At 39.3% G+C, this 25,720-nt stretch overlaps 4 protein-coding genes and 1 pseudogene across 5 annotated transcripts; 4 read left to right on the forward strand and 1 right to left on the reverse strand.

The window, feature by feature from the left end:
* Positions 1-2,612: 2,612 nt before the first annotated feature.
* On the reverse strand, positions 2,613-5,275 carry diabloa (diablo, IAP-binding mitochondrial protein a). Of its 2 annotated transcripts, none has more exons than XM_062473580.1 (6): positions 4,908-5,275; positions 4,660-4,789; positions 4,394-4,516; positions 4,173-4,283; positions 3,862-3,958; positions 2,613-3,338 (listed from the first exon to the last, which is right to left on the reverse strand). In XM_062473580.1, exons 1-6 carry the CDS (start codon positions 5,033-5,035, stop codon positions 3,136-3,138), a joined length of 792 nt encoding a protein of 263 aa, XP_062329564.1. In that variant the 5' UTR covers positions 5,036-5,275; the 3' UTR covers positions 2,613-3,135. The 2 variants fall into 2 exon arrangements, with proteins under 2 accessions (XP_062329564.1, XP_062329563.1); XM_062473579.1 differs by having other exon boundaries at positions 2,614-3,338; positions 4,394-4,519; positions 4,908-5,274.
* A 2,740-nt stretch (positions 5,276-8,015) lies between these two features.
* On the forward strand, positions 8,016-8,957 carry LOC134029392 (odorant receptor 131-2-like). Its single transcript, XM_062473489.1, has one exon. It carries the CDS (start codon positions 8,016-8,018, stop codon positions 8,955-8,957), a length of 942 nt encoding a protein of 313 aa, XP_062329473.1.
* Positions 8,958-9,869: 912 nt separating this feature from the next.
* Positions 9,870-10,808, forward strand: LOC134029393 (odorant receptor 131-2-like). Its single transcript, XM_062473490.1, has one exon. It carries the CDS (start codon positions 9,870-9,872, stop codon positions 10,806-10,808), a length of 939 nt encoding a protein of 312 aa, XP_062329474.1.
* A 1,147-nt stretch (positions 10,809-11,955) lies between these two features.
* LOC134029394 (odorant receptor 131-2-like) lies at positions 11,956-12,904 on the forward strand (annotated as a pseudogene).
* Positions 12,905-21,543: 8,639 nt separating this feature from the next.
* LOC134028901 (odorant receptor 131-2-like) lies at positions 21,544-22,585 on the forward strand. The gene has a single exon (XM_062472796.1). The coding sequence runs from the start codon at positions 21,607-21,609 to the stop codon at positions 22,549-22,551; it is 945 nt and encodes a 314-aa protein (XP_062328780.1). The 5' UTR covers positions 21,544-21,606; the 3' UTR covers positions 22,552-22,585.
* The last annotated feature ends 3,135 nt before the right edge of the window (positions 22,586-25,720 follow it).

A 25,720-nucleotide genomic window follows, 5' to 3' on the forward strand; every position in this document is an offset into this window, starting at 1 on the left:
AGTCAGTAGTTTATTTAAATACTTACAAATTATTTAAAATACCATGGGCTTGTGAGTAGCACAATGCTAAAATGTGGCTTCAGAGTCCAATTATAGCTTTAATAGTAGAAATGTATAACCTTGGTTGTTATGTGACAACCTCGCTGGAATATTGCTCAGTGGAATGTTCCTCTGATTGCGTTACTACAATTCTTGCCTGTCAGGAGAAAAATGTTGGCACCACCTCTCCTGTGACTTGTAGGTGAACATCCACACAGCCTGTCTGGAGCATTTGGTTTTACAGACTGTGAAAACAGTCTTTTGTTAAACTCAACATTCCTCCCCCCCAACATTGGTGAACCAACTCGGTACACCTCATCCCCCTACATCCCACCCCCTGTGGTCTTTTATCCCTGCCAAGGCTTGGTCATCTACGAGCAGGGGGAGGTCATCCCTCTGCTGACGCTACACACTTTTGTTTACAGCTTGAATAGGGTTTCCTTATTGAACTCTCTATAAACCGTCCCTATGCAGACTGACTTGACATTAGAAGACATACAGTATGTGAAACCAAAATATGAAGGAAATGAAAAAACGAAACACTCCAATACCACAACATGTCATCAATATAATCTCATGTCGTATGCACATTGTTACATTATCTAACAGTACAGTGTGTGTGTACTATTTGGTGTTTGTTTGTTTGTTTGTTTGATATGACTGTAAGCAGACAGCATCAATGCACAGACTTGCCTTTTTGTAATGGATTTAGATCGCCATCTGCAGGTACAGTGGAGAATAACATTTCTTTCAACCCTAATGTGTTAAATTATTTTTGGCTTTTAAATATAATTTGAGAGTAAATAAGCACAGATAAAACCCAACCCAGTGTTGTCTGTTTTCCTGATTTCATTATGTCCTATGTCCCACTTTAAAATAACTAATAGCATTATTTAAAGGTAATAACTAATAATGTCAACAATCAAATACAAATAGAGAAAACATGTAATTGACTAAACACAACCACTCAAAATTGATTTCACTTGTTTCAAATGATGTGACACAACCAACATAAGCCATTTCAGAGAGCAAACAGGTGGTTGAAGGTGGGAAAATATTGCTTGTGATGTCGACAAAGTGCTCTGGCCTAACCTAGCCCAAAGACAAGAAGAAGCACATTGATCACGTGTTTACTCCTTTGATTTTTGTCCCTTTCAGTATTGTATACTGTAGTATAGTGCATTGTAGGCTGTATACTGTACAATGAACAAATTGTATGGCCCTGAACATTGTGCTTTCCATTTGTTATAGTAACAGTACTGACTGCTCAATAGATTTTGACTGGTTGCAGGTTCATATCAACAAAGTACAAGAGTGAGTTGTGAGTAGTGAGATGCAGGGTACAGTACTGTATAGGGGTGGAGAGGAGGAGAAAGAACAAAACAATTGCAAAGAGCAAAGCAGAGTAGTAATTTCGGATCAATTTTGAGCTACTATGATAGAACATGTTTTTGTTCATCAAAAGACAATGACGGATAAATATGAAATTTGTTTTGAGATTACGTAAAAATGTTATAGTTCTCCCTGAGAACTATGTTTTGAACAATGTGTTTTCAATTTTTTGGTGTATTGTTTACTACACTTTGTTTATGATTTGAGAGCAGTGTTTGATTTTGAGCACAGGTAAATCTGTTTTGAGGCGAAAGTTTCATTTTGCAAGAGGATTCATAGGTTTTGTAAATAGTGCTTGAAGATGAGGTTTTGTGTTTACAGTTTTGAGAAAATGGGTGACTGTTTCAAGAACTGTGTTTTAGCAATTGTGAAAAACTGTAATACTCTAGAGCAGCGATTCCTAACCTTTGGGCCGTGCCCACTAGTGGTCTACTAGGGTAATGTAGGTAGGCCGCCAACCAAAGAAAACTAAAATATGAAAACTAAATGTGTTGGTAAATGATTGAAATACTGGTGGTATCAATTATATTTTGCCTTTAATTCATCATGACCGAAACGCCAATAGTTAAGCTCCTCTCTCCTCTACTTTCACTGTGTAGCCTATGTAAAAAGTATCGAAAGGTTGAACAAATTATTTCGAAAAAAAAGGTTTTAAGAGGATGAAACAATATTTTCACATGTAAAATGTGTTGTTGGGTGAGCGAAAAAATATTTGAGCTATGCAATTGGGCCGCAAAGTGGAAAGGGTTGGGAATGGCTGCTCTACAGAATCAAGAACAGAAAAATCTGGCACCTCCTTTTGATTGACCAATGAATATCCCAAAAGACGCAAGGGAGGTGCGTCACAGGTTTTAATGCTGAGTTTACATAGGGACAAACAACATGCTATCTACTTTTGCAAACAGAATGTTTCCCAAGAGAACCACAGTGGTATTTTGTTATCCTAGTTGGCAGAGACTCAAGTCCTCAATAAAAAACTTGCCAAATGCCACATTTTCGCTGAACCCACTCTCAGGCCATTCATAAAAGACAGATTAACATGCACTCTCAACTTTTTCATTATTGAATCTTTGCCCATGTGCTTTTGCTGAGTTTGCTTTTCTTGACAGATCAGTATATTATGTAAATAAAACTAAATAATCTATGAAAAGTGTTTGACAATTATAAACCATTTAAAAAGTATATATATATAAAATGTTTTTTATTATAAGTGCACCCATGTTTCATCAATTGAAACAAAATACATAAGTAATGTAGAATTCAGTTTATAGTTTGAATTTTTATTTCAAATGCAATTAAATAAATAGTTGAATAGTGGAATTTAACTAATCGGACAACATAAAACAGGTAAGTTAAAAAAAATGTTGAGAGCTTTACATACAGGGAATCAATACTCATTAAAACCAGCTTTCACTATTACAATCCATGAACATATTTGTATATGCAGATGTAAATACAATACCAACTATATCCTTTATGAATCAACTCCATGATACGATACAGCTACAGTATAGTTTCATTCTTGAGTAAGTCGAGCACTCCTGTTTCACACTTGAATAAGTAAAGCACACTTGTTGTAGGTGTGAAACACTGCACAGAGGCTGTACTGCAGTGTGCAGAGTATCACCTCTTACTGAGGTGAAACAACTGACTCACTCCCCTCAGACTCTATAAAGTGAATGTTCACATCAGCTGGCCCTTCGCTCAGTCCTCTCGCAGGTAGGCCTCAGGCACCTCCTCATATCCCCTTTCCAAGTAGGAAGCATACTCTGCCATCCTCTGGATCTCATCGGCCTTGGTCTCAGCCAGCTTCTTCTCGGCGTCCTGCGACAGCTTCCGTATGTCCTCCACCTGGGACTGTGCTATCTGCAGGTTGGTCTTAGCCGTGATGGACGCATGTTCAGATCCTGGAGATGAAGATAAGCACAATAACTCCTTTAGTCTTACTGCACCATCCCAATGACAGGGGTGAGAGTTGACACAATCTATATCCATGAAGAGAAAAGCCTACAGACAGATGCTCCTGTCCATCATCTCTCTCATCCATCAAATGGGAAATTGAGACATCTTCAGTGCCAGCTCCATCCTGTCACAAAGGCTCATGGGCTAAAACCTAATGATCCACACAATGCTCTGACAGCTCTACAAAGACTGAGCAGCACACTAAGTAAACTACAAAGCAGTGAGAAGATGACAACAAACATGTCAGGTGTGGGTCTTTCTAACAAGGCATTTCAGCTTATTGCTTCAATGACAGGTTAACGTCTGTGTTAGGGACACAGCGCTGACAGAAGACTGCTGCCCGTGGGAAACAGGTAGGAATAAGACTCCACACAACCAGACTGGGTATCACGTCTGAACACTAGTCATAATGCGGCTCAGGTGGTATGATGGCAGCAACCTCACAGCTTGTTTAAAAGTTATACACACCTGTGCTGTATGCTGCCTCTGCAGCCAGTTTACACAGGTTGACGGCATTCATCCAGTTTGATTCGAAACGGTTGCATTCTTCTAGTCTGTCAGAAACCTGCCAGACAGAGATCCATCACAACTTAGTAAATGTTTATTTGGGACTAGAAGAGTGGTCAATAATGCCACTTTTTCACTTTCCGGTTCTATTACATGACTGAAACACTTATTTACAGTACACCACAAATGACTTGAGATGGTGGTTTAAGAGAATATCTTGAAAAGGACGTTTACTTTGCCACAATTTCAGTCTTTAACAAAAGTACACATACCTCCCCACGCTGGCCAATGATCACTTGCCAAATGGAGTCCTCCTGTGCTGCATTCAGTTTTCCCAAAGAAGCCAAGTACCGTCTCTGAAGGGCAATAAGTGTATGTAGAGCCTGTGAATACAATAAAAACGGAACAAACAGTCAAAATAAATAGTGTGTAGATTAAATGATGCCATAAGCTTGATAGTCTCTGAGTGATGCGATTCTTCAAGGTTGCTTACTTTAGCATATTGTGTTAGGGAGTCAACAAGGGCCAGAGTGGTCTGGGAAAGGTAGGTGTTCGCACTGTCAAAAACCACCAAAGACGCTTTCCGAACAAGAGATTCATTAGACAGGTTTTCGACCTGCTGTAGAGAAAGATAAGAGTACATGAGGTTTGGTGCTTTGGTGTGGGTGGTGTTTGATGAACATGGGGGAGTATGGGTATGTTTAGGCTATTTACTCCGGTCATTTCTCTTGATTTTCATTGAAGAAGGTCAAGTCCTACCTGCGTGAAGGGAACTGCGCACAGTCCACTCCCAACGCTCAGGGACACCATGCTCGTGCGGGTGACATCTGTGAGTCGAACCAATCCATGGCTCGAAGGCTTTCTACTGCTAAGAACGCTGGCTGTGTTCCTACAGTGACAGAAATTGAAATCAGAGCGGAAGATATGTTTGGATTTTGTTTAACAATTCTGTCAATTGACTTGAAGCTGTCAATACACTCAAAAACACTCAAAGAAACGGTATTTACCTGAACAAATTGACACATACGACTCCCCTCTTGAGAGTGGCCATGTTAGTCCGTTGCAATAGGAAGTCCGTCCGACTCTGCAGAACTCCCCCATTAGCACAAATCGAGCAATGACGAAAAGCTTGCATTTCTTTTAAATTTGGTGGACCCTTTATAACTAAGTCAATGTAAACGTAACGTAAACAATTAAGTCCAACCTCCTCTATAACTGGTCTTTACCGAATAGTATTATTTAAAATTGTCACTGAATATATTTTCACCGCAAATAAGTAGGCCCTATCTGTCGCCACCTGCTGGGGAAATAAAAAAACAAGAAGCTACTCCGAAAGTTTATTCCTTTACTCCAACTTGCTCTCTTCTGGACTGCTGAGTCCGTAAGGTCCCTGGACTATTTATAAGGCTGCCGTTATAGCCCCCTACAACGCTACACAAACATATTGATCCATTTACTGTCCCTGTAAAACTGCCCACTGATATCCAGAAAGACATCCATTACGCACATGAAACGTCAGTCTTGCACAAGAAGTCAGGTTATGTAAATGTTAGTGCCAATAATTGTGTGTGTGTCAAAATCTGGTCAAAATGTACCCCCCAATATATTGATATAAAAATAGAAATGTGCATGAAATGACATGTTTTTCCCGATCATGATGAAATTCCTCATTAGGTATTACCAGATAAGGTTCATGTCTTAATTAACCCCTCCATGTCAATCACCATATGATATTATCAGTTTTTTATTCATGTCCCATGTTTACCAATTAAAACATAAATATTTTTGGAACACAAATGACAAAACAAATAAAATAATATATATATGGATTTGTTTCCACAAGATAGCTCAAACAGCCTCTACGGCCTCATTAGGACATATTTGGTCCCTCTCGTACCATAATCCTAATTAGAAACAACATTAGAAAAACAAACAACGATCCCCAGCTTTCTCCAAAAACAAGAGAGGTTCTTCATTAGGTAACCAACATGACACGCTTTTAATAATTAATGAGCTTTTCATTATATTGAGAAGAAAATAAGCTTAATGAATTCTAGCTAATGACTCATAAACATTATTATTATCAGGGGTCCTCATTAAGAAAAACACATCAAGACTGTAGGGCACAAAGATCAAAATGAAAAGTTCAATAGCCTAAAAATGGCTGTTTTGTATTTTATTACATAATGCATGTCACTCATAACATTGTCAGGATTGCCTTTTTTGTCACATGAATGGGTTTATGCAAATTATTTCACTAGGGCTGCAACCTCAAGTAAAAATACAATCTACATTTTTTTACTCACATATAATCTTTTCGGTGAACATCTGTCCACCTTTCAGATATGATAAAGTGAAACTAGACTAAAGACTGCTATAATACAGATTGATTTGAGATTGTATATTGATGTCAGGTACTTTAATTACATTGTTTTTATTCTGGCCCCAAGGTGTCTGAGTCCACTGATGTATGGCCTGAGGGATGAAAAGTTTTACCATGCACTGAAAAAGATGATATTTGTGGGTTCAGAAGAAAAAAAGTATTTGTACGATAGAAGCCATTTGCACATATTCACATCATATTTCCTCAGTTATTGAGAAGACACACTAAACATGTTTACATGCACTGCAGTCTGGCTGGGGCAGTGGCATCCTCAAAAGTTCAAGTTCAGACAACGCAAGCACCTGGCATAACATAACAAGTGTAGGCTATAACATAACAAGTGTAGGCTATAACATAACAAGTGTAGTAACATGTGTAGGCTATAACATTGTAAACAACAAACAATTGTGAGTTACGTTTTAACACACAATTCTGCTTTTATTATCTGTACTTTTTTATTAATATACATAAACTACTAATGTAACATACTAGACAATGCATATGATTTGCATTTATGTCCCTGCATTTGGACAAACATAAAATATAAATATAGCTGCAAGCAGCAATGGCGGGTTCCTCCTTCAAAATGGCAAAATGTTGTAAAATTGACATAATAGATAGTTACAATGGGATTAACCAGAAGACTTGAAACTGTAATTTCTTTCATAAAAAATAAAAAAAGTGTATACCTTTTCCTGGATTAGAATCCACCACCCTTCGCTCACCAGCACTGTGTCTCATCCTACTAAGACATTCACAGACTTAGACATTTGATTGTTCAGTTTTTCTAACAGGAAATAATATATTTCTCCAATGGCAAGCATTGTCAGATTTGGTTAAAGTTCAAACAGCTGTAATTTAGTCCTATTTGAATATGGGACATAAAAATGGGACAACAGGATGACTGGGTTGCTGCTGTAAAGAATAACTTACTCATAGTATTTTTAAAAGATTGTTTGGAGTGCCATAACTTGTCATGGAAGGGAATTTCAAATCATGCCTAGCATCAGTGGGGATGTGTCCTGGCTTAGGTTACTGAAATGAATTTGTGCAACAGGCAAGGGTTCCACCTGAACAATCAATTTACTTCATTAGAGATAACCATTAGAGTTATCTCTACCATGCGTAGACTACAAGTAGCTAGCTACTGTGGTGAACCTGGCTTGTTTTGCAGTGGTTTACAAAGTCTCGCTAAACAGATGATCGGAGTGTTGTGATGGGCTCAAATAAACACGCATTGCTATGTTTTACAACCGGAGGATTGATCGGAAGACTAGAAACTGTTTTGTCAGAATAAAAACTTGACTTGAAATTGTATCAAACACCTCCATTGTCCACCTTTTGTATATGATCAAATAGAGCTACACTAGAGGCTAACCCCCCCCCCCCCCCCAATAACACTGTTGAATTGTCTTTCAGACAAGCATAGTTTGTGGTTACGCCCAGTAATGGGCATTCACTGTTGACAGTATGAGAGAAACCCCTTGGTGATTATAAGACATCCCTGCCTCACTTTGAAAGATGTGTCAGTGTCCTATAAAAACCATTGAGCAGAGCAGATCTCAGAAGGAAATTGTCACTGGGATTATTAGAGAATTGACTTTAGCACTTATTTCTTTAAGTTGTGTTGCTGCTATGGGATGAGTCTTTAGGTTACAGGAAAGCTACCGGATCCCTTTATCTTGTGACATAGTGTTTTAATGCATTATTGTGGATAATAGCAACAAGAGATATGATTGAAAACAACACAACTGCTGCGAGCAATGCTAGCACATCCTTACAGAAAGCAATCAATGTGAATATCATGGTAGTGCAGGTGCTAATTGGAATCTTCCTGTCTATCAATTTCTTGCTCATCTTAACTTTCTTCAGAAGAGAAATCTTTTACACAAATGCACGCTATATCTTATTTGCTCATACACTGCTGGCTGACAGTCTGTACCTGATTCTGACTAACTTCCTTCTGAACCTGATCTATTTCAGAATCACTCTGCCAGCTTGGTTGTGTCTAATAATTTGTACTGTATTACTTGTGTTGACCTTTGTCACTCCACTAACCCTGACAGCCATGAGTCTGGAGCGCTATGTGGCTATCTGCATGCCCCTGCGACATGGAGAGCTTTCTACTCCTCGCAGAGCTATACACTGTATCTTCATCATCCACAGCCTCAGCTCCATACAGGCCATCATAACAGATTCTATATTCTTTGCCTCTGTTCCTCTTGCCTTCTATGTGCAATACAGGTTGTGTACTGTGGAGATGCTTGTGATCCATCCGTGGCAGGGTCACCTCACATCTGCTATCAGCCAGTTCTACTTCCTAGTCATGTCTGTCACAATTGTGTTCATTTATGTTAAAATCATGTCTGTTGCCAAAGAAGTGTCGGTAGAGAATAACACATCCACCTCCAAGGGTCTCAGGACTGTGATCCTACATGGTTTCCAGCTGATCCTCTGTCTGATACAGTTATGGTGCCCCTTTGTTGAGACTGCTATAATACAGATTGATTTGAGATTGTATGTTGATGTCAGGTACTCTAATTACATTGCTTTTATTCTGGCCCCAAGGTGTCTGAGTCCACTGGTTTATGGCCTGAGGGATGACAAGTTTTACCATGCACTGAAAGAGATTATATTTTGTGGGTTCAGAAGAATACATTTATTTGTACGATAGAAGCCATTTTCACATATTCACATCATATTTCCTCAGTTATTGAAAAGACACACTGAACATGTTTACATGCACTGTATTCTGGCTGGGGCAGTGGCATCCTCAAAAGTGTAGGCTGTAACATTGCAAACAACAAACAATTGTGATTTAATGTCACGTTTTAACAGACAATTCTGCTTTTATGATCTGTACTTTTTATTAATATAAAGAAACTACTAAACTACTACTAGACATTGCATATGATTTGCATTTATTTCCCTGCATTTGGATAAACATAAAATATAATATGTCTTGCATTTCTGAATCATAATAGATTCCAATCAGTTTCTGTTTTCATGATACTCATGGTGCTTGCAAACATTGTGGAAACATATAGCAAGGAGGTTCACAAATGTGAGGCCAGTCAGTAGTATTATGTTGTGAATCATGTTCTAATGAGACATACAGCAGCCCACTAATTTGATCACAATTGACTTGGAATTGTATCAAACACCTCCATTGTCCACCTTTTGGATATGATCAAATAGAGCTACACTAGAGGCTAACCCGAGGTGACAATTCCCCCCCCCCCCCCCCCCATCACACTGTTGAATTGTCTCTCAGACAAGCATAGTTTGTGGTTAGGCCCAGTAATGGGCATTCACTGTTGACAATATGAGAGAAAACCCCTTGGTGATTATGAGAAATCCCTGCCTCACTTTGAAAGATGTGTCAGTGTCCTATAAAAACCATGGAGCAGAGCAGATCTCAGAAGAAAATTGTCTCTGGGCTCAGTAGAGTATGGACTTTAGTGCTTATTTCTTGCAGTCGTGTTGCTGCTATGGGATGAGTCTTTAGGTTACAGGAAGGCTAAAGGATCCCTTTATCTTGTAACATAGCGTTTTAATGCATTATTGTGGATTATAGCAAAGAGATATGGTTGAAAACAACACAACTGCTGCGAGCAATGCTAGCACATCCTTACAGAAAGCAATCAATGTGAATGTCATGGTAGTGCAGGTGCTAATTGGAATCTTCCTGTCTATCAATTTCTTGCTCATCTTAACTTTCTTCAGAAGAGAAATCTTTTACACAAATGCACGCTATATCTTATTTGCTCATACACTGCTGGCTGACAGTCTTTTCCTGATTCTGACTAACGTCCTTCTGAACCTGATCTATTTCAGAATCACTATGCCAGCTTGGTTGTGTCTAATAATTTGTACTGTATTGATTGTGTTGACCTTTGTCACTCCACTAACCCTGACAGCCATGAGTCTGGAGCGCTACGTGGCTATCTGCATGCCCCTGCGACATGGAGAGCTTTCTACTCCTCGCGGAGCTATACACTGTATCTTCATCATCCACAGCCTCAGCTCCATACAGGCCATCATAACAGATTCTATGTTCTTTGCCTCTGTTCCTCTTGTCTTCTATGTGCAATACAGGTTGTGTACTTTGGAGATGCTTGTGATCCATCCGTGGCAGGGTCACCTCACATCTGCTGTCAGCCAATTCTACTTCCTAGTCATGTCTGTCACAATTGTGTTCATTTATGTTAAAATCATGTCTGTTGCCAAGGAAGCGTCGGTAGAGAATAAGACATCCACCTCCAAGGGTCTCAGAACTGTGATCCTACATGGTGTACAGCTGATCCTCTGTCTGATACAGTTATGGTGCCCCTTCGTTGAGACTGCTATAATACAGATTGATTTGAGATTGTATATCGATGTCAGGTACTTTAATTACATTGTTTTTTTTTTGGCCCCAAGGTGTCTGAGTCCACTGGTTTATGGCCTGAGGGATGAAAAGTTTTACCATGCACTGAAAGAGATTATATTTTGTGGGTTCAGAAGAAAAAAAGTATTTGTATAATAGGAACCATGTTCACATATTCACATCATACTTCCTCACAGTTATTAATAAGACACACTGAACATGTGTACATGCACTGTAGTCTGGCTGGGGCAGTGGCATCTTCAACAGTGTAGGCTATAACATAGCAAAGAACAATTTAATCTGCTTTAATGATTTGTATTTGTTTTATTGGTACAAATAAACTACTAGACATTGCATATGATTTGCATGTATTATATTATTGTATCCATTCCATTCATGTATTCATGATAATCATGGTAGAAGATGCAAAAGCAGAGGTTTTGCAATATTTGTAGACACACATTGAAGGTGTGTACTCAACATAAATAGAAAGAAATACAGTGGAAATAAAAAATACAAAACTTAAATAACAAACAAATAAGTGCACACAGAGGGAGGGGCAACACAACACGTGTGGAATCAGCTGGTTTTGGCGTCAACATATAGACCTTCTGTTGAATGTGTTTAATGCAATTCTAAATTCTTGTTTCTAAATAATGTTTCTATAACCAAACATTCAAAAACCAGAATTCTGGCACAGGCTGCTTCACGGACAGGTGGTTGGCAAGGTTTTCATTCCATTCCCTCCACTAAAGTGACCTGGTGGGCACACTGCTGTACCCTGTCAGCTAATCAGACACAACTCCCCTGTGAAAAGGGGACAACTCACCAAAGAGAGGGAGTCATATACGTATATGGGATTAACTTTTATCCCATATATATGTCTATAGAAAAAGAAATATAAGGTTTTAATTGTGATTCCTGATATACCTCAACATTTAAAAAACATTGGTGATGTAGGTCTGGGCCATAAAAATTCCTTCCTTCTCTTTTTCTCTCCTTTTTTCTCTTTTTTCCTTTTCTCCCCTCTTTTTTCCTCCTTTTTCTTCTTTCCCCTTCTCCCCTCTTACAACTGTATTGCTGCCATGGGATGAGTCGTTTGGTTGTAGGAAATCTAAACTTATCCCTCATCTCATAGCTGAAGAGCAGAGCATTTTTATTTACTCACTTAGCTTTTCTACCCTCTAGGAGGGTTTGTTATTTCTGAATGTATAATTTTAGATTTATAGATTTTGTGCTTGTTAAAATGTTATGAAACACAGGTTCTGGCAGCTTCGAATGAGAGGTTTTAACAGCTAGAGACATGGATAAAAACAACACAACTGTGGCAGGTGGTACTGGCACAAACTCACTCCAATTTATGACTGACAGCGTCATAGTAGTACAGATTTTGATTGGAATCTTCCTGTCTGTCAACTTCCTGCTCATCTTCAATTTCTTCAAAAGAGGCATCTTTTACAGAAATGCACGTTATATCTTATTTGCTCACATACTGCTGGTTGACAGTCTGTATCTGATTATGACTAACATCCTTCTTCTCTCATACATATTCACAATCACTATGCCAGCTTGGTTGTGTCTAGTTATTTGTTTTCCAGTGTCTATGCTGAACTTTCTCACTCCACTAACCCTGACAGCCATGAGTCTGGAACGCTACGTGGCCCTACATGCCCCTGCGACATGGAGAGCTTTCTACTCCTCGCAGAGCTATACACTGTATCTTCATCATCCATAGCCTCAGTTCCATACATGCCATCATTACCACTTCTATCTTTATTGCCTCTGTTCCTCCTGGCTTCTATGTACAATACAGGTTGTGTTCTGTTGATATGCTCATTATCCTCTACAAATGGCAAAGTCACATCAGGTCTGCCATAAGCCAGCTTTATTTCCTTGTAATGTCTTTAACGATTGTGTTCACCTATGTTAAAATCATGTCTGTTGCCAAAGAAGTGTCGGTAGATAATAAGACATCCACCTCCAAGGGTCTCAGGACTGTGATCCTACATGGTGTACAGCTGATCCTCTGTCTGATACAGTTCTGGTGCCCCTTTGTCGAAGCTGCTATTCGGCAGCTTGATTTGACATGGTATCGTTATGTCACTTACATTGATTATATATTTTTTTTCCTGGCTCCAAGGTGTCTGAGTTCACTTGTTTATGGTTTAAGGGATGAAAAGTTTTACCATGCACTGAGATATGTAGTATTTTATGACCTGAACAAGAAAATTAACCCTAAGTTTGATCCATAAATCTTAATATTTTCATCAGCATTAGCAGAATTGAGCTGTTCTCACAAGGATGGTACTAGGCAAACTGTATATAATTTGTGGATGACTACTGCTTATTTCTATGTGGCCCACTGTATTTACCTAATCATTATGAATTACAATAGTCTTTCTAAGTCAGTTTAATGTGATATCTTAAGGGAATAAATAAAACAAGCATTTCAGTATACTGTAATTATTTTATGTAGCCTATCTAACAATAGGACCACAGTATGAATCACTCTTCTCATACATGAATAAATGAGTTAATTAATCGCTTGTACTCTTCCATGATACATTAGTTACTATGTATATTGTTAATATATAATTGTGATCAACAGTTAAAAAGCAAAATTCTTGGTAGAATAAATTGCAAAAAGGTTTTGCTGATGTGCATGGCACAAACCTTTTGTCTGAAATTTGAAATTACCCCTTTGAAAAAAATCCCTCTTTGGTCAAGCCCTGGTCTAGCCCCAGCTGACTTCATTACTGACGCATAAAGAAGGCTCCACCGTGCTGCTGTCCACTGAGTCAAACTGTTTGTCAAACAAAATTAAACACAAGGTTGCACAATTAGACTAGACTCTGGAGCGCTGTGGTAATTATCTACTAGTCTGGTTAATTCCTAATCAGGGAACATGGGGCCAGCTCCCTAACTGTCCTCCGGGGACATCCTGGGACTCCTTTCTCCTCATCCAATATGATCCATCCCCATCAAGAGTAAACAAACCGTGATGACATAAGGTTTCATCATGCTCTCTACAACAACAAAAACAGTCCCAGTTCAGGGGGTTGGCCTTTCATTTTTAGGGCCTTCTGTATATGAACCATTTTGATTAAAAAAATTAAGAAAACTATAAAATAATTAGATTATAAATCATATATTATTTGATCCATAATACAGTATTCACTTCAAAGCATGGATGCCATTGAACAGATGAAAAACTTTCTTACGGTAAACTATTGATGTAGGCCTTCTGTATGTTGATAGGTAAACAGCGTCAAGCAAAAGTGAAGGCAACTAGAGAGGGTACAATTTCTGGGGAAATTGTAGGGTGTGCTCGCTTGCGTCGGTTGCAGGTGGGTCCGTCCCCTTAACTTTTTCCCTTCTAGTGATATTTTCAAGCATTTAGTCTAGCTACTCATAATTCATTAAGAAATGCCTTTTGAAACAAGCGAACCCCCTTTGAAACAAGCTAACGTACTGTAACAACGTTGTCACCCGGCAGTATTTCAGGATGGAATCGCGATTCAAACAGTACCGTCTGCTAACTGAAAATATGCCCCCAAATACGTAAATAAGTTTGACATTAATTTAGGGGGAAATGGCTAATTCAAAAGAAGTTTGCTACGAGCAAGCTGCTGTTGCTAACCAAACGTCACTGAGGGGATTGTTTGAAAGCGCCAGAAATGAGAATGTTTCTTTTGACATAAAGTTTAGGCTGTGGCATTGAAGACAGCGACAAACCACACAAGCTTGAGTTTAAATACATTATTTAATGTGACATTACTTACTGTACATGCAAGTCTTGATTTGCTTAAATGTACATGCTGCTAGTAGCTACTCCGCGGCACGAAACTCGCTGTGCAACAGCACATCTACGCACGTTGTATCCAGGCGTCGTTGCTAAAGTGTTCTGACGTGGTGACGTATCTAGCACTGAGTACCTTTCGTTGACTAAAAGCACTTTTTGCCACAAAAACGTTGTAACCTCCTAAACCGTGCAACGGAACGTAAATCCTAATAGAAGCAACGCAATCGTGACCAAGACGTACATTTTGACACCGACGTTGTCTATGTAGTCCAAATATTGACGGATCCTTAGGGGGGGCAAAAATAATAAATAATATATATGTGAGATAACTAGAGAGGGTACAATTTCTGGGGAAATTGTAGGGTGTGCTTGCTTGCGTCGGTTGCACAGGGGTCTGTATATTTTATATAAAAATGCATAGGGCCTACTTATTATTTATAAAGATTACATAGATTTAAAAGCATCTTTTTTTTGCTGCTTATTTACAACTCAAAATACGAGTGAAGTGTAGAATGAAATATGATGTCTTCTCATTTCAAGAGGCAGCCTCATAGCTGAATCAAAACGAATACATTTGGCAGACCGGTGTAAAAATGGACCTAATCTCTATGACTTAAACGTCCTTTTAAGTTTTCCCTTCTCGTGATATTTTCAGGCATTTAGCCTACTCATATTGCATTCATTCATTAATAAAGAACCCCCTTTGAAGATTATTCTACGACGTTACCGGCAGAAGATAGACTCGCGATTCAAACAGTACCATCTGCTAACTGAAAATATGCCCCCAAAAACGTAAATAAGATTGACATTTATTTAGTGGAAAATCGCTCCTTCATAAAAAGCTCACTGGTAGCGATCATTGTCAGTAACAACGCAAAATGCGATATAGCCCTGTGTGGAGAAGCTGCCCCTGTAAATTCTACTACAGTACAGTACTAGACTACTGCTGTGTTCGTCTTGGTAGCGATTGCGTTGGTTGAATTCGATTTAACGTTCCGTTGTACGGTTTAGGCTGAAATGAATTATTTTCATGAACAGATTGACAAAGTTTAGGCTGTGGCAATGAAGTTCAGGTTAGTAGTCAGATAGTTTCACCTATTGAAAGACTTTTGGTTTAAGTAAGGGGAGTGCCGAACATGTTCTGTCGCCGTTTGACTTCCTACAGCTGTGTCGATGTTTTTGTAGTGTCTCGCGTAGGCTACAGCGTTGCAGTGAGCAACACTGGTTTGAAACCACAGGTAATGATAATTTCACCCACAAATCGTTTACTTGTAATGTAATGTCATAATAAATCCTACAACGAAAATGTATTTGTGAGGAATGTTTATTTTAATGATTGAAAACAGATGCATCATAGACCACTGTAGTATGTGTTGCCCGGGTAACAGAGGCTAATGTCATGCTAATGCCTCACTACCGTTTCCGAAAGTAGATGTGGGCCTACTTCCTTAATAATATCAGCTAATATTGTACATTACATTTTACAATTGTGTTTCACATCACAAAGTAAAATAAGTAAATAGTTATCACCCTGGCCTCTTTGCTTGTGGCGTTTCTGCAGCTGCCTTGCAGTAAAGCTATAGTTAGCCTAGCTATCCCCCAAGTTAGGGAGTCAGGTGGCTGAGCGGTGAGGGAAGTAATCCGAAGGTTGCCAGTTCGATTCCCGGTCATGCCAACTGACGTTGTGTCCTTGGGCAAGGCACTTCACCCTACTTGCCTCGGGGGAATGTCCCTGTACTTACTGTAAGTCGCTCTGGATAAGAGCGTCTGCTAAATGACTAAATGTAATGTAAATGTAAGTTAACAGATGCGAAACGAATGTTCTGCTACAGGTAGTCACGCGTGTTTTCGTGACGTTAGTGACGTAAGTAACGTCAGTGACTGTGGCTAGCAAATTAGCCACCGTTAGCTTCACTTTTTGCCACAAAAACTTAATTTCCACTTAAACCATGCAACGGAACGTAAATAAAAATACAAGCAACTCAATCGCTACCAAGACGAAACTTTTGACACCTAGGTTGTCTATGTAGGCCAAATATTGACAAAGATTTAGGGGGGCAAAAATAAATATTAACTAGAAAAGGCTGTTCCTGCGAAACAGCAGTGAGAATGCTGAAAACCTGAATGGGGATAGCTGACCATGCTAAAAAAGCTGAAAATAGTGAAAATTTAGTAGAAAGTTATAAGCTGAAGCTTCAAAGCAACCGAAAGGTATTTTTGAAAGGGGCTGGAGCAGCATTCTAACAATGATTTGAAAGGATTTACCATTACTTTTAAAGGGAGAATAATTTGCACAAAAACCTTTATATTTTAAAAAGTATAAAAGTAAGAAATGAGAAAATACCCGCAAGCTGAAATGAATTTCAAAAATGTGTGAGTGACACAAAAGAGGCAGTGTGGAAGCTGAACTGCATCATCTGCATCATCTTAACAAAGCTAAGAGCTAAAATAGCCTACAATGCGGGAGAAGCTGAAAGCTGAACTGTTAAACAGAAGAAGTAGGCTAGCTAGTCGGAACAATAATATTATCGTTTTAACAGCTGAAATTATAGTTGGGATAGTAATAGCAGTAGCAGATGTAGCCTACCATTGAGTGCGTTTACTCGGCTTTCTTAGTAGGATTCAATGTGTTGATGGAATGAAACATACAGCAGTGGAGCCGATACAGGAAGACACGGCGACACTTTGTTGCAGAAGGATGATGGTGCAAGTTTTGTCCGTGGAGCATACAACGATTAATAAAAAAGAATCATGTAGACGCGTTTATTGAGTAATCGCATAACTAATTACACATGTAAACGGAGTAATCGTATTATTGGCATAAACCGACAATTGCTAGTAATCGTGTTTCTCATGGTCAAGTAAACGTACCAATCACCTGTGTGAGAGACTGAGTGGTGCGTGTCTGTCGTTACGGTGATGGTGCAGCTATGATTGCTAACGCGGTGAGGGCACAGAATAAGAGAAATGTAGCTAGAATCCACACCTCAAACAAGATAACCTAGACGCAAAACTGTACGTCCAATCCAAAATCTAATGATATTTTCCGAGACCCAAGACTCTGCCGAAACCAGAGATATTCTTTATATGTATGTGTAGTCAGAAATACGACTCTACCTGCAGTTTCAAAAACGTGTTCCTTCTGCTTTCCTGGTGCGTGTTTGTTTGGTTGCCACGGCGATGGAGCAGCTGTGATCGCTAACGAGCTGGGCAGAGAGAATAACTAATGTAGCTAGAATCCACACCTCAAACAAGTTAACCTAGACGCAAAACTGTACGTCCAATCCAAAATCTAATGATATTTTCCGAGACCCAAGACTCTGCCGAAACCAGAGATATTCTTTATATGTATGTGCAGTCAGAAATACGACTCTACCTGCAGTTTCAAAAACGTGTTCCTTTTGCTTTCCTGGTGCTTGTTTGTTTGGTTGCCACGGTGATGGCGCAGCTGTGATAGCTAACGAGCTAGGCAGAGAGAAAAACGAACATTTACCTAGAATCCACACCTCAAACAAGTTGACCTAGACGCAAAACTATACGTCCAATCCAAAATATAAGGATATTTTCCGAGACCCAAGACTCTGCCGAAACCAGAGATGTCCTTTATATGTCTGTGCGGTCAGAAATACGACTCTATCGGCAGTTTCAAAATCTTGTTCCTTCTTGCTTTCTCTGACTGATTTTACTCACCTCTCCATTGAAGTTAGTGAGAGAATTTGAAAGGCTGCTCTCGCTTCAAGGCTCATAGCTGAAAATCTGTAAATGTGAGCTCTTTAGTAGTTACATTGGCTGAAAGAGGACAATTTTTCCTACATTTTAAGGTATAACTTGTTTCTGTAAGTTAAACTATATGAACGTTAGAGGAATTTGTTTGACAAATTAGTTGAATATCAGAAAAAGAGCAGCAAGCAGTGTGCCACTCTGCTTGCTGCTCATTCATAAAAATCAAGAAGGAGCAAACATTTTTATGTATTTCAAACTGTCATAATTCAAAATTGGCTGAACATTTGAAAAAGCTGAATCATTTGGGAATAGCTGAATGTCTTGTGAACATTTTAAAGGTTGAATGGTGTCTCTAGCTGAAAGTAAGCTGAAGTAGTTACGTTTGAAAGAGGAGGAAGCTTTTTAATGATTTGAAAGGATTTACCATTACTTTTAATGGGAGAATAATTTGCACAAAAACCTTAATGTCTTAAAAAGTATAAAAGTGAGAAATACCAAAAGTCATAGCCATCATCTCCTGAAGGAGCTGAACGTTTTGATACAAAAGTTGTAGGAATCGGTTAAAGTATGCAGAACGAGTTAAAGGCCAAAAAATGGCGGAAGAACTAAGAAGTTGAAAAACAATAGTGAGAATGCTGAGAATGCTGAACAGCATTCTCACAACTAGAAACGGCTGTTCCTGCGAAACAGCAGTGAGAATGCTGAAAACCTGAATGGGGATAGCTGACCATGCTAAAAAAGCTGAAAATAGTGAAAATTTTGTAGAAAGTTATAAGCTGAAGCTTCAAAGCAACCGAAAGGTATTTTTGAAAGGGACTGGAGCAGCATTCCAACAATGATTTGAAAGGATTTACCATTACTTTTAATGGGAGAATAATTTGCACAAAAACCTTAATATTTTAAAAAGTATAAAAGTGAGAAATGAGAAAATACCCGCAAGCTGAAATGAATTTCAAAAATGTGTGAGTCACACAAAAGAGGCAGTGTGGAAGCTGAACTGCATCATCTTAACAAAGCTAAGAGCTAAAATATCCTACAATGTGGGAGAAGCTGAAAGCTGAACTGTTAAACAGAAGAAGAAGTAGGCTAGCTAGTCGTAACAAGAATATTATCGTTTTAACAGATGAAATTATAGTTGGGATAGTATTAGCAGTAGCAGATGTAGCCTATGCGTTTACTCGGCTTTCTTAGTTGGATTCAATGTGTTGATGGAATGAAACATACAGCAGTAGGGCCGATGCAGGAAGACACGGCGACACTTTGTTGCAGAAGGATGATGGTGCAAGTTTTGTCCGTGGAGCATACAACGATTAATAAAAAAGAATCATGTAGACGCGTTTTTTGAGTAATCGCATAACTAATTACACATGTAAACGGAGTAATCGTATTATTGGCATAAACCGACAATTGCTAGTAATCGTGTTTCTCATGGTCAAGTAAACGTACCAATCACCTGTGTGAGAGACTGAGTGGTGCGTGTCTGTCGTTACGGTGATGGTGCAGCTATGATTGCTAATGCGCTGAGGGCAGAGAATAAGAGAAATGTAGCTAGAATCCACACCTCAAACAAGATAACCTAGACGCAAAACTGTACGTCCAATCCAAAATATAAGGATATTTTCCGAGACCCAAGACTCTGCCGAAACCAGAGATATTCTTTATATATCTGTGCAGTCAGAAATACGACTCTACCTGCAGTTTCAAAAACGTGTTCCTTTTGCTTTCCTGGTGCTTGTTTGTTTGGTTGCCACGGTGATGGCGCAGCTGTGATAGCTAACGAGCTAGGCAGAGAGAAAAACGAACATTTACCTAGCATCCACACCTCAAACAAGTTGACCTAGACGCAAAACTATACGTCCAATCCAAAATATAAGGATATTTTCCGAGACCCAAGACTCTGCCGAAACCAGAGATGTCCTTTATATGTCTGTGCGGTCAGAAATACGACTCTATCGGCAGTTTCAAAATCTTGTTCCTTCTTGCTTTCTCTGACTGATTTTACTCACCTCTCCATTGAAGTTAGTGAGAGAATTTGAAAGGCTGCTCTCGCTTCAAGGCTCATAGCTGAAAATCTGTAAACGTGAGCTCTTTAGTAGTTACATTGGCTGAAAGAGGACAATGTTTCCTACATTTTAAGGTATAACTTGTTTCTGTTAGTTAAAGTATATGAACGTTAGAGGAATTTGTTTGACAAATTAGTTGAATATCAGAAAAAGAGCAGCAAGCAGAGTGTGCCACTCTGCTTGCTGCTCATTCATAAAAATCAAGAAGGAGCAATCATTTTAATGTATTTCAAACTGTCATAATTCAAAATTGGCTGAACATTTGAAAAAGCTGAATCATTTGGGAATAGCTGAATGTCTTGTGAACATTTTAAAGGTTGAATGGTGTCTCTAGCTGAAAGTAAGCTGAAGTAGTTACGTTTGAAAGAGGAGGAAGCTTTTTAATGATTTGAAAGGATTTACCATTACTTTTAATGGGAGAATAATTTGCACAAAAACCTTAATGTCTTAAAAAGTATAAAAGTGAGAAATACCAAAAGTCATAGCCATCATCTCCTGAAGGAGCTGAACGTTTTGATACAAAAGTTGTAGGAATCGGTTAAAGTATGCAGAACGAGTTAAAGGCCAAAAAACGGCGGAAGAACTGAGAAGTTGAAAAGCAATAGTGAGAATGCTTAACAGCATTCTCACAATAAAGAGAAACAGGAAAACAATAGTGAGAATGCTTAACAGCATTCTCACAATAATAAAGAGAAACAGGAAAACAATAGTGAGAATGCTTAACAGCATTCTCACAATAATAATAATAATAAAGAGAAACAGGAAAACAATAGTGAGAATGCTTAACAGCATTCTCACAAATATATATGTGAGAGAACAAAGGTTGTGCTCTCGCCGAAGGCTTGAGCACACCCAATAAATAATATATATGTGAGAGAACAAAGGTTGTGCTCGCCGAAGGCGTGAACACACCCAATTACAATAGTAGTTAATCAAACAGCAAAATAATAGATATTAACTATTGCTTTTTTACTTTGTCACATGGATAATTCAATGTATCAGTCTTTAGTAAATCAAGGTTGAAATTGGTTAATTAAACCCCTGAAAAGTATTTTGTCATCCTTCATTGAGCAATTTCCCTGCTCATGAAGTTCAGCTTTAATTACAAACTTGATGCACAATGACAATGGCATGAAATTAATCTGTCCCGGGAGAAATCAAGAGACTGTCATATTGGAGGGAGGGTAGGAAAATTAAAGAACCGAATAGGAGCAATATGCAGGAATGAATGTATAAAATCTACATTAAGTCCAAACGCTGTCTGGAGAGGACGTTTTCAGGTAGGCTTGATAAAAAGATCCATAGCTTTGACTTGTTTTTCATTTTTCCAGATTTCCATTGTGGGCTCTTTGGGTCTCGGTGAAAAATGCAGAATCTGAACGAGACGTCAGGCAGTTCCAACCTGTCTGTGATCGTCAAGGTGTGTGTGGTCATCCCATTCTTCTGCATCTTCCTCTACTGCATTGTGATCATGCTACACATCTTCGCATCTCACAGACAGTTCCTGGAGAGTTCACGTTACATCCTGTTCGCCTACATGTTGATCAATGACACCCTGCAGCTCCTTACCTCCGTGCTACTCTTCCTCTTCGTCATGGGCCAGGTACGCATCGCCAGTGTCTACTGCATGCCTCTGCTCTTCTTCTCCACCGCCACCTTCCAGAACACACCTTTGATCCTGGCCACAATGTCACTGGAGCGCTACGTGGCCATCTTCTACCCCCTGCAGTGCCCACCTGCCTGGCGTTCCGATCGCATATGGATCATCATCCTGGTCCTGTGGCTGGTCAGCAGCATGCTGCCCATAGTAGACTACTCCTTGGGCAAGGTCCAGCCTGGCGTTGACTTCCTGTCAACCCCCGTGCTGTGTAACCCTGTCCTCACCACCTTGCCGATACAGACTCTGTTCAAGGTCACCCTCAACGGGTTGTTCTTTGTCGGGGTGGCGGCCATCATCCTGTTCACCTACATGAGGATCCTGCTGGAGACCAGGAAGCTGCGACAGGACAGGGCGTCGGTGGGAAAGGCCATGCACACAGTGCTGCTCCACGGTTTCCAGTTGCTGCTCTGCATGATGGCCTTCACACACCCGATCACAGAAAGCGTGATTGTGCTGCAGGTTGGCTGGCTGAGGGAGCACATCTCCTTCTTTAATTACTTCTGCTTCATCCTGCTGCCTCGCTTCCTCAGCCCGCTCATCTACGGCCTGCGGGACGAGAATATCAGAGTCTACATAAGGAGAGCTGTCCCCTGCTGGTCATACACGGTTGCACACAGAACCAGGGCCTTGGCCAAGCACAGGGGTAGATGACTGTGTCCTAGCCTACCCTCCCTGGGCTTGGTCTAAGTTCTGGATGGCAATTGTTAGAAAACAACAATGGAATGTGAAAAGAATGATGATACAAGGATATAGTAGTTGGTACTTTATAAATACCCAAAGGGTAAATTGCAGCATTGTAGCAGGCATGAGTGTCACATGTATATTAACAAAATCTGTACCAACAAAAAACTCTGGGCATTTGCACAGTTTTCAACTATATAGAAACTTTCCTCAGCATGATATTGTAACTAAAGTAGATGTCGGCTTCTGCTGTAATTGTGTGCTGAAATTGTGTAGCTACAAACCATACATTTGTAATCAGCTTGTCTGATAAATTTCATGGGTGTAGTGCCCCTTATATGAGTCTACAATGTACAGTCCAGCCTACATGTTACAGTCCTTAGCTGTGTGCCATCTTTCTGTCTTGGAATAATGCATCTTTGATTGAGGTAATTTAATAGCCTAACTATTTCCTGATGGTTTAAATGCAGTTGTCCTAACATTAATTGTTTAATCCCTGCCTGGAAAATGCTAATAAAATGTCCCTGATAGTAATGAAGTAATACCAAGACTTTATTATGCAATGAATGTCATTTTTAGATGATTAATATAAAAATACTACAAAAGGTTCATTATTTTGCTTTTACTATACGTTATTTGGCTATGTCGTACAGGGGGGAACCGTCAGGGCCCTCTAGGCCCTCAGAGAGGGCCTAATATATTTTAAAAATATATTATATAAAATATAGATTATAAAAGTAATCTGTTATTATTTTATTTTATCAATTCATAATTTGACAATCTAAAGACAATGTTTCTGAAATAAACCCTTCAATCCCGCCTATTCAGTTTGTGTTGGAATGTGAAGAGTTAAATGAAAAAATCCCCTTTTGTCACCCTTTCAGAATTTTGCAGCCTCCGTTGTTGGGAGGAAAATGCTATGCAGCTCTGTGATTGGTGGTCCAGCTATGAATTTACACATGGCCAATTAATAGTAATTCCATGAAAGACTCATTTCCATTGACAGTAAAATTGAACAATCATATCTTCCCTCTAAATGGGTGGGCTTTGTTATCGCTAACTTTATGGCAAGTTCCGCCCGCTGTGGAGAACGCAATCACAAACTAATAAATCAGCTAACGTCAGCTTGTTCGTTCACTTCACAAGTAAAGCCGTTAGTAAATTTCCCGCAACTGAGGAGGACATTGATTAACATTTATTATGCGCCTTTGTCATGGTAAACGGTTAATGAGAAGTCGGAGATAATCGGCAAAGAAAGACCTACACCAGAACTTAATTTTGTGCAGAAAACCAAAGCTTTTGAGAGCCTATATGTTATAGTGTTGTGCAGAATGACCGGTCAATCTGTAGCCTAATGCCTTTACTTTATATATATATCTATGCGCTAAATGTACCAACGCAACGTCATTAAGCACAATTACCGCGAATAGTGCCGTAAGAGCTGGCTCAAATAGTGCCTAATGACCAACACAAATTCATGTAGGCCTTAATGCTGTGTGCGCGCTGTATCGTGTTTTTTTCCGACGAGTAATTGGGGTCAGGGCCAAGGTTTAAGAGTCACGGTTCGCTACTCTTGTCGTGACCTGAACAAGAAAATTAACCCTAGATTTGATCCAGAAATCTAATATTTTCATCAGCATTAACAGGATTGAGCTGTGCTCACAATGATGGTACTAGGCAAACTGTATTTGCAGGGCTGCCAACTTTTCCAAAAACCTTGGCGTGAGATTTGTCGTCGTCCCCTTAGGCGAGCTTTCGCGAGCTTCACTCCCCCCCCCCCCCCCCCCCCCCCAGGCGAGTTTGAACGGCTGTTTGCGCGTCAATGATGCTTCACTCCGTTAACCTGCGCCTCGTCCGTTACTGTTTACAACGTTAGCTTGGCTACTTGTTTGGCGTTGCCTTTTCAGCATGAGATATACAATGTGTGGCGTGAGAGCGTGAGAAATGGTTGAAATGCGTGTGTCACACGACGAAACCGTGAGAGTTGGCAGCTTTGTATTTGTGGATGTCTACTGCTTATTTCTATGTGGCCCACTGTATTTACCTAATCATTATGAATTACAATAGTCTTTCTAAGTCAGTTTAATGTGATAGCTTAAGGGAATAAATAAAACAAGCATTTCAGTATACTGTATTTATTTTATTTTATGTAGGCTATCTAACAATAGGACCACAGTATGAATCCCTCTTCTCTTCTCATACATGAATAAATGAGTTAATTAATCGCTTGTACTCTTTCATGATACATTAGTTACTGTGTTTATTGTTAATATATAATTGTGATCAACAGTTAAAAAGCAGAATTCTTAGTAGAATAAATTGCAAAAAGGTTTTGCTGATGTGCATGGGGGGGGGGGGGGGGGGGGGGGGGGTCAAGAAGTGTAAGGTTTGAATTTACCCCTTTGAAAAATATCCCTCTTTGGTCAATCCCTGGTCTAGCCCCAGCTGACTTCATTACTGATGCATAAAGAAGGCTCCAACGTGCTGCTGTCCACAGAGTCAAACTGTTTGTCAAACAAAATTAAACATAAGGTTGCACAATTAGACTAGACTCTGGAGCTCTCTGTTAATTATCTTCTAGTCTGGTTAATTCCTAATCAGGGAACATGGGGCCAGCTCCCTAACTGTCCTCCGGGGACATCCTGGGACTCCTTTCTCCTCATCCAATACGATCCATCCCCATCACGAGTAAACAAACCGTGATGACATAAGGTTTCATCATGCTCTCTACAACAACAAAAACAGTCCCAGTTCAGGGGATTGGCCTTTCATTTTAGGGCCTTCTGTATATGAACCCTTTTGATAAAAAATTTAAGAAAACAATATATATGATAATAAATCATATATATTATTTGATCCATAATACAGTATTCACTTCAAAGCATAGATGCCATTGAACAGATAAAAACATTTTTTTAGGTAAATTATTGATGTAGGCATTCTGTATGTTGAAAGGTAAAAAGCGGCAAGCAAAAGTGAAGGCAATTACAACAGTAGTTAATCAAACAGCAAAATAATAGATATTAACTATTGCTTTTTTACTTTGTCAAATGGATAATTCAATGTATCAGTCTTTACTAAATCAACGTTGAAATTGGTTGATTAAACCCCTGAAAAGTATTTTGTCATACCATTGAGC

The sequence above is a fragment of the Osmerus eperlanus genome, chromosome 11, assembly GCF_963692335.1.
Source record: "Osmerus eperlanus chromosome 11, fOsmEpe2.1, whole genome shotgun sequence".
Taxonomy (NCBI): Eukaryota; Metazoa; Chordata; class Actinopteri; order Osmeriformes; family Osmeridae; genus Osmerus; species Osmerus eperlanus.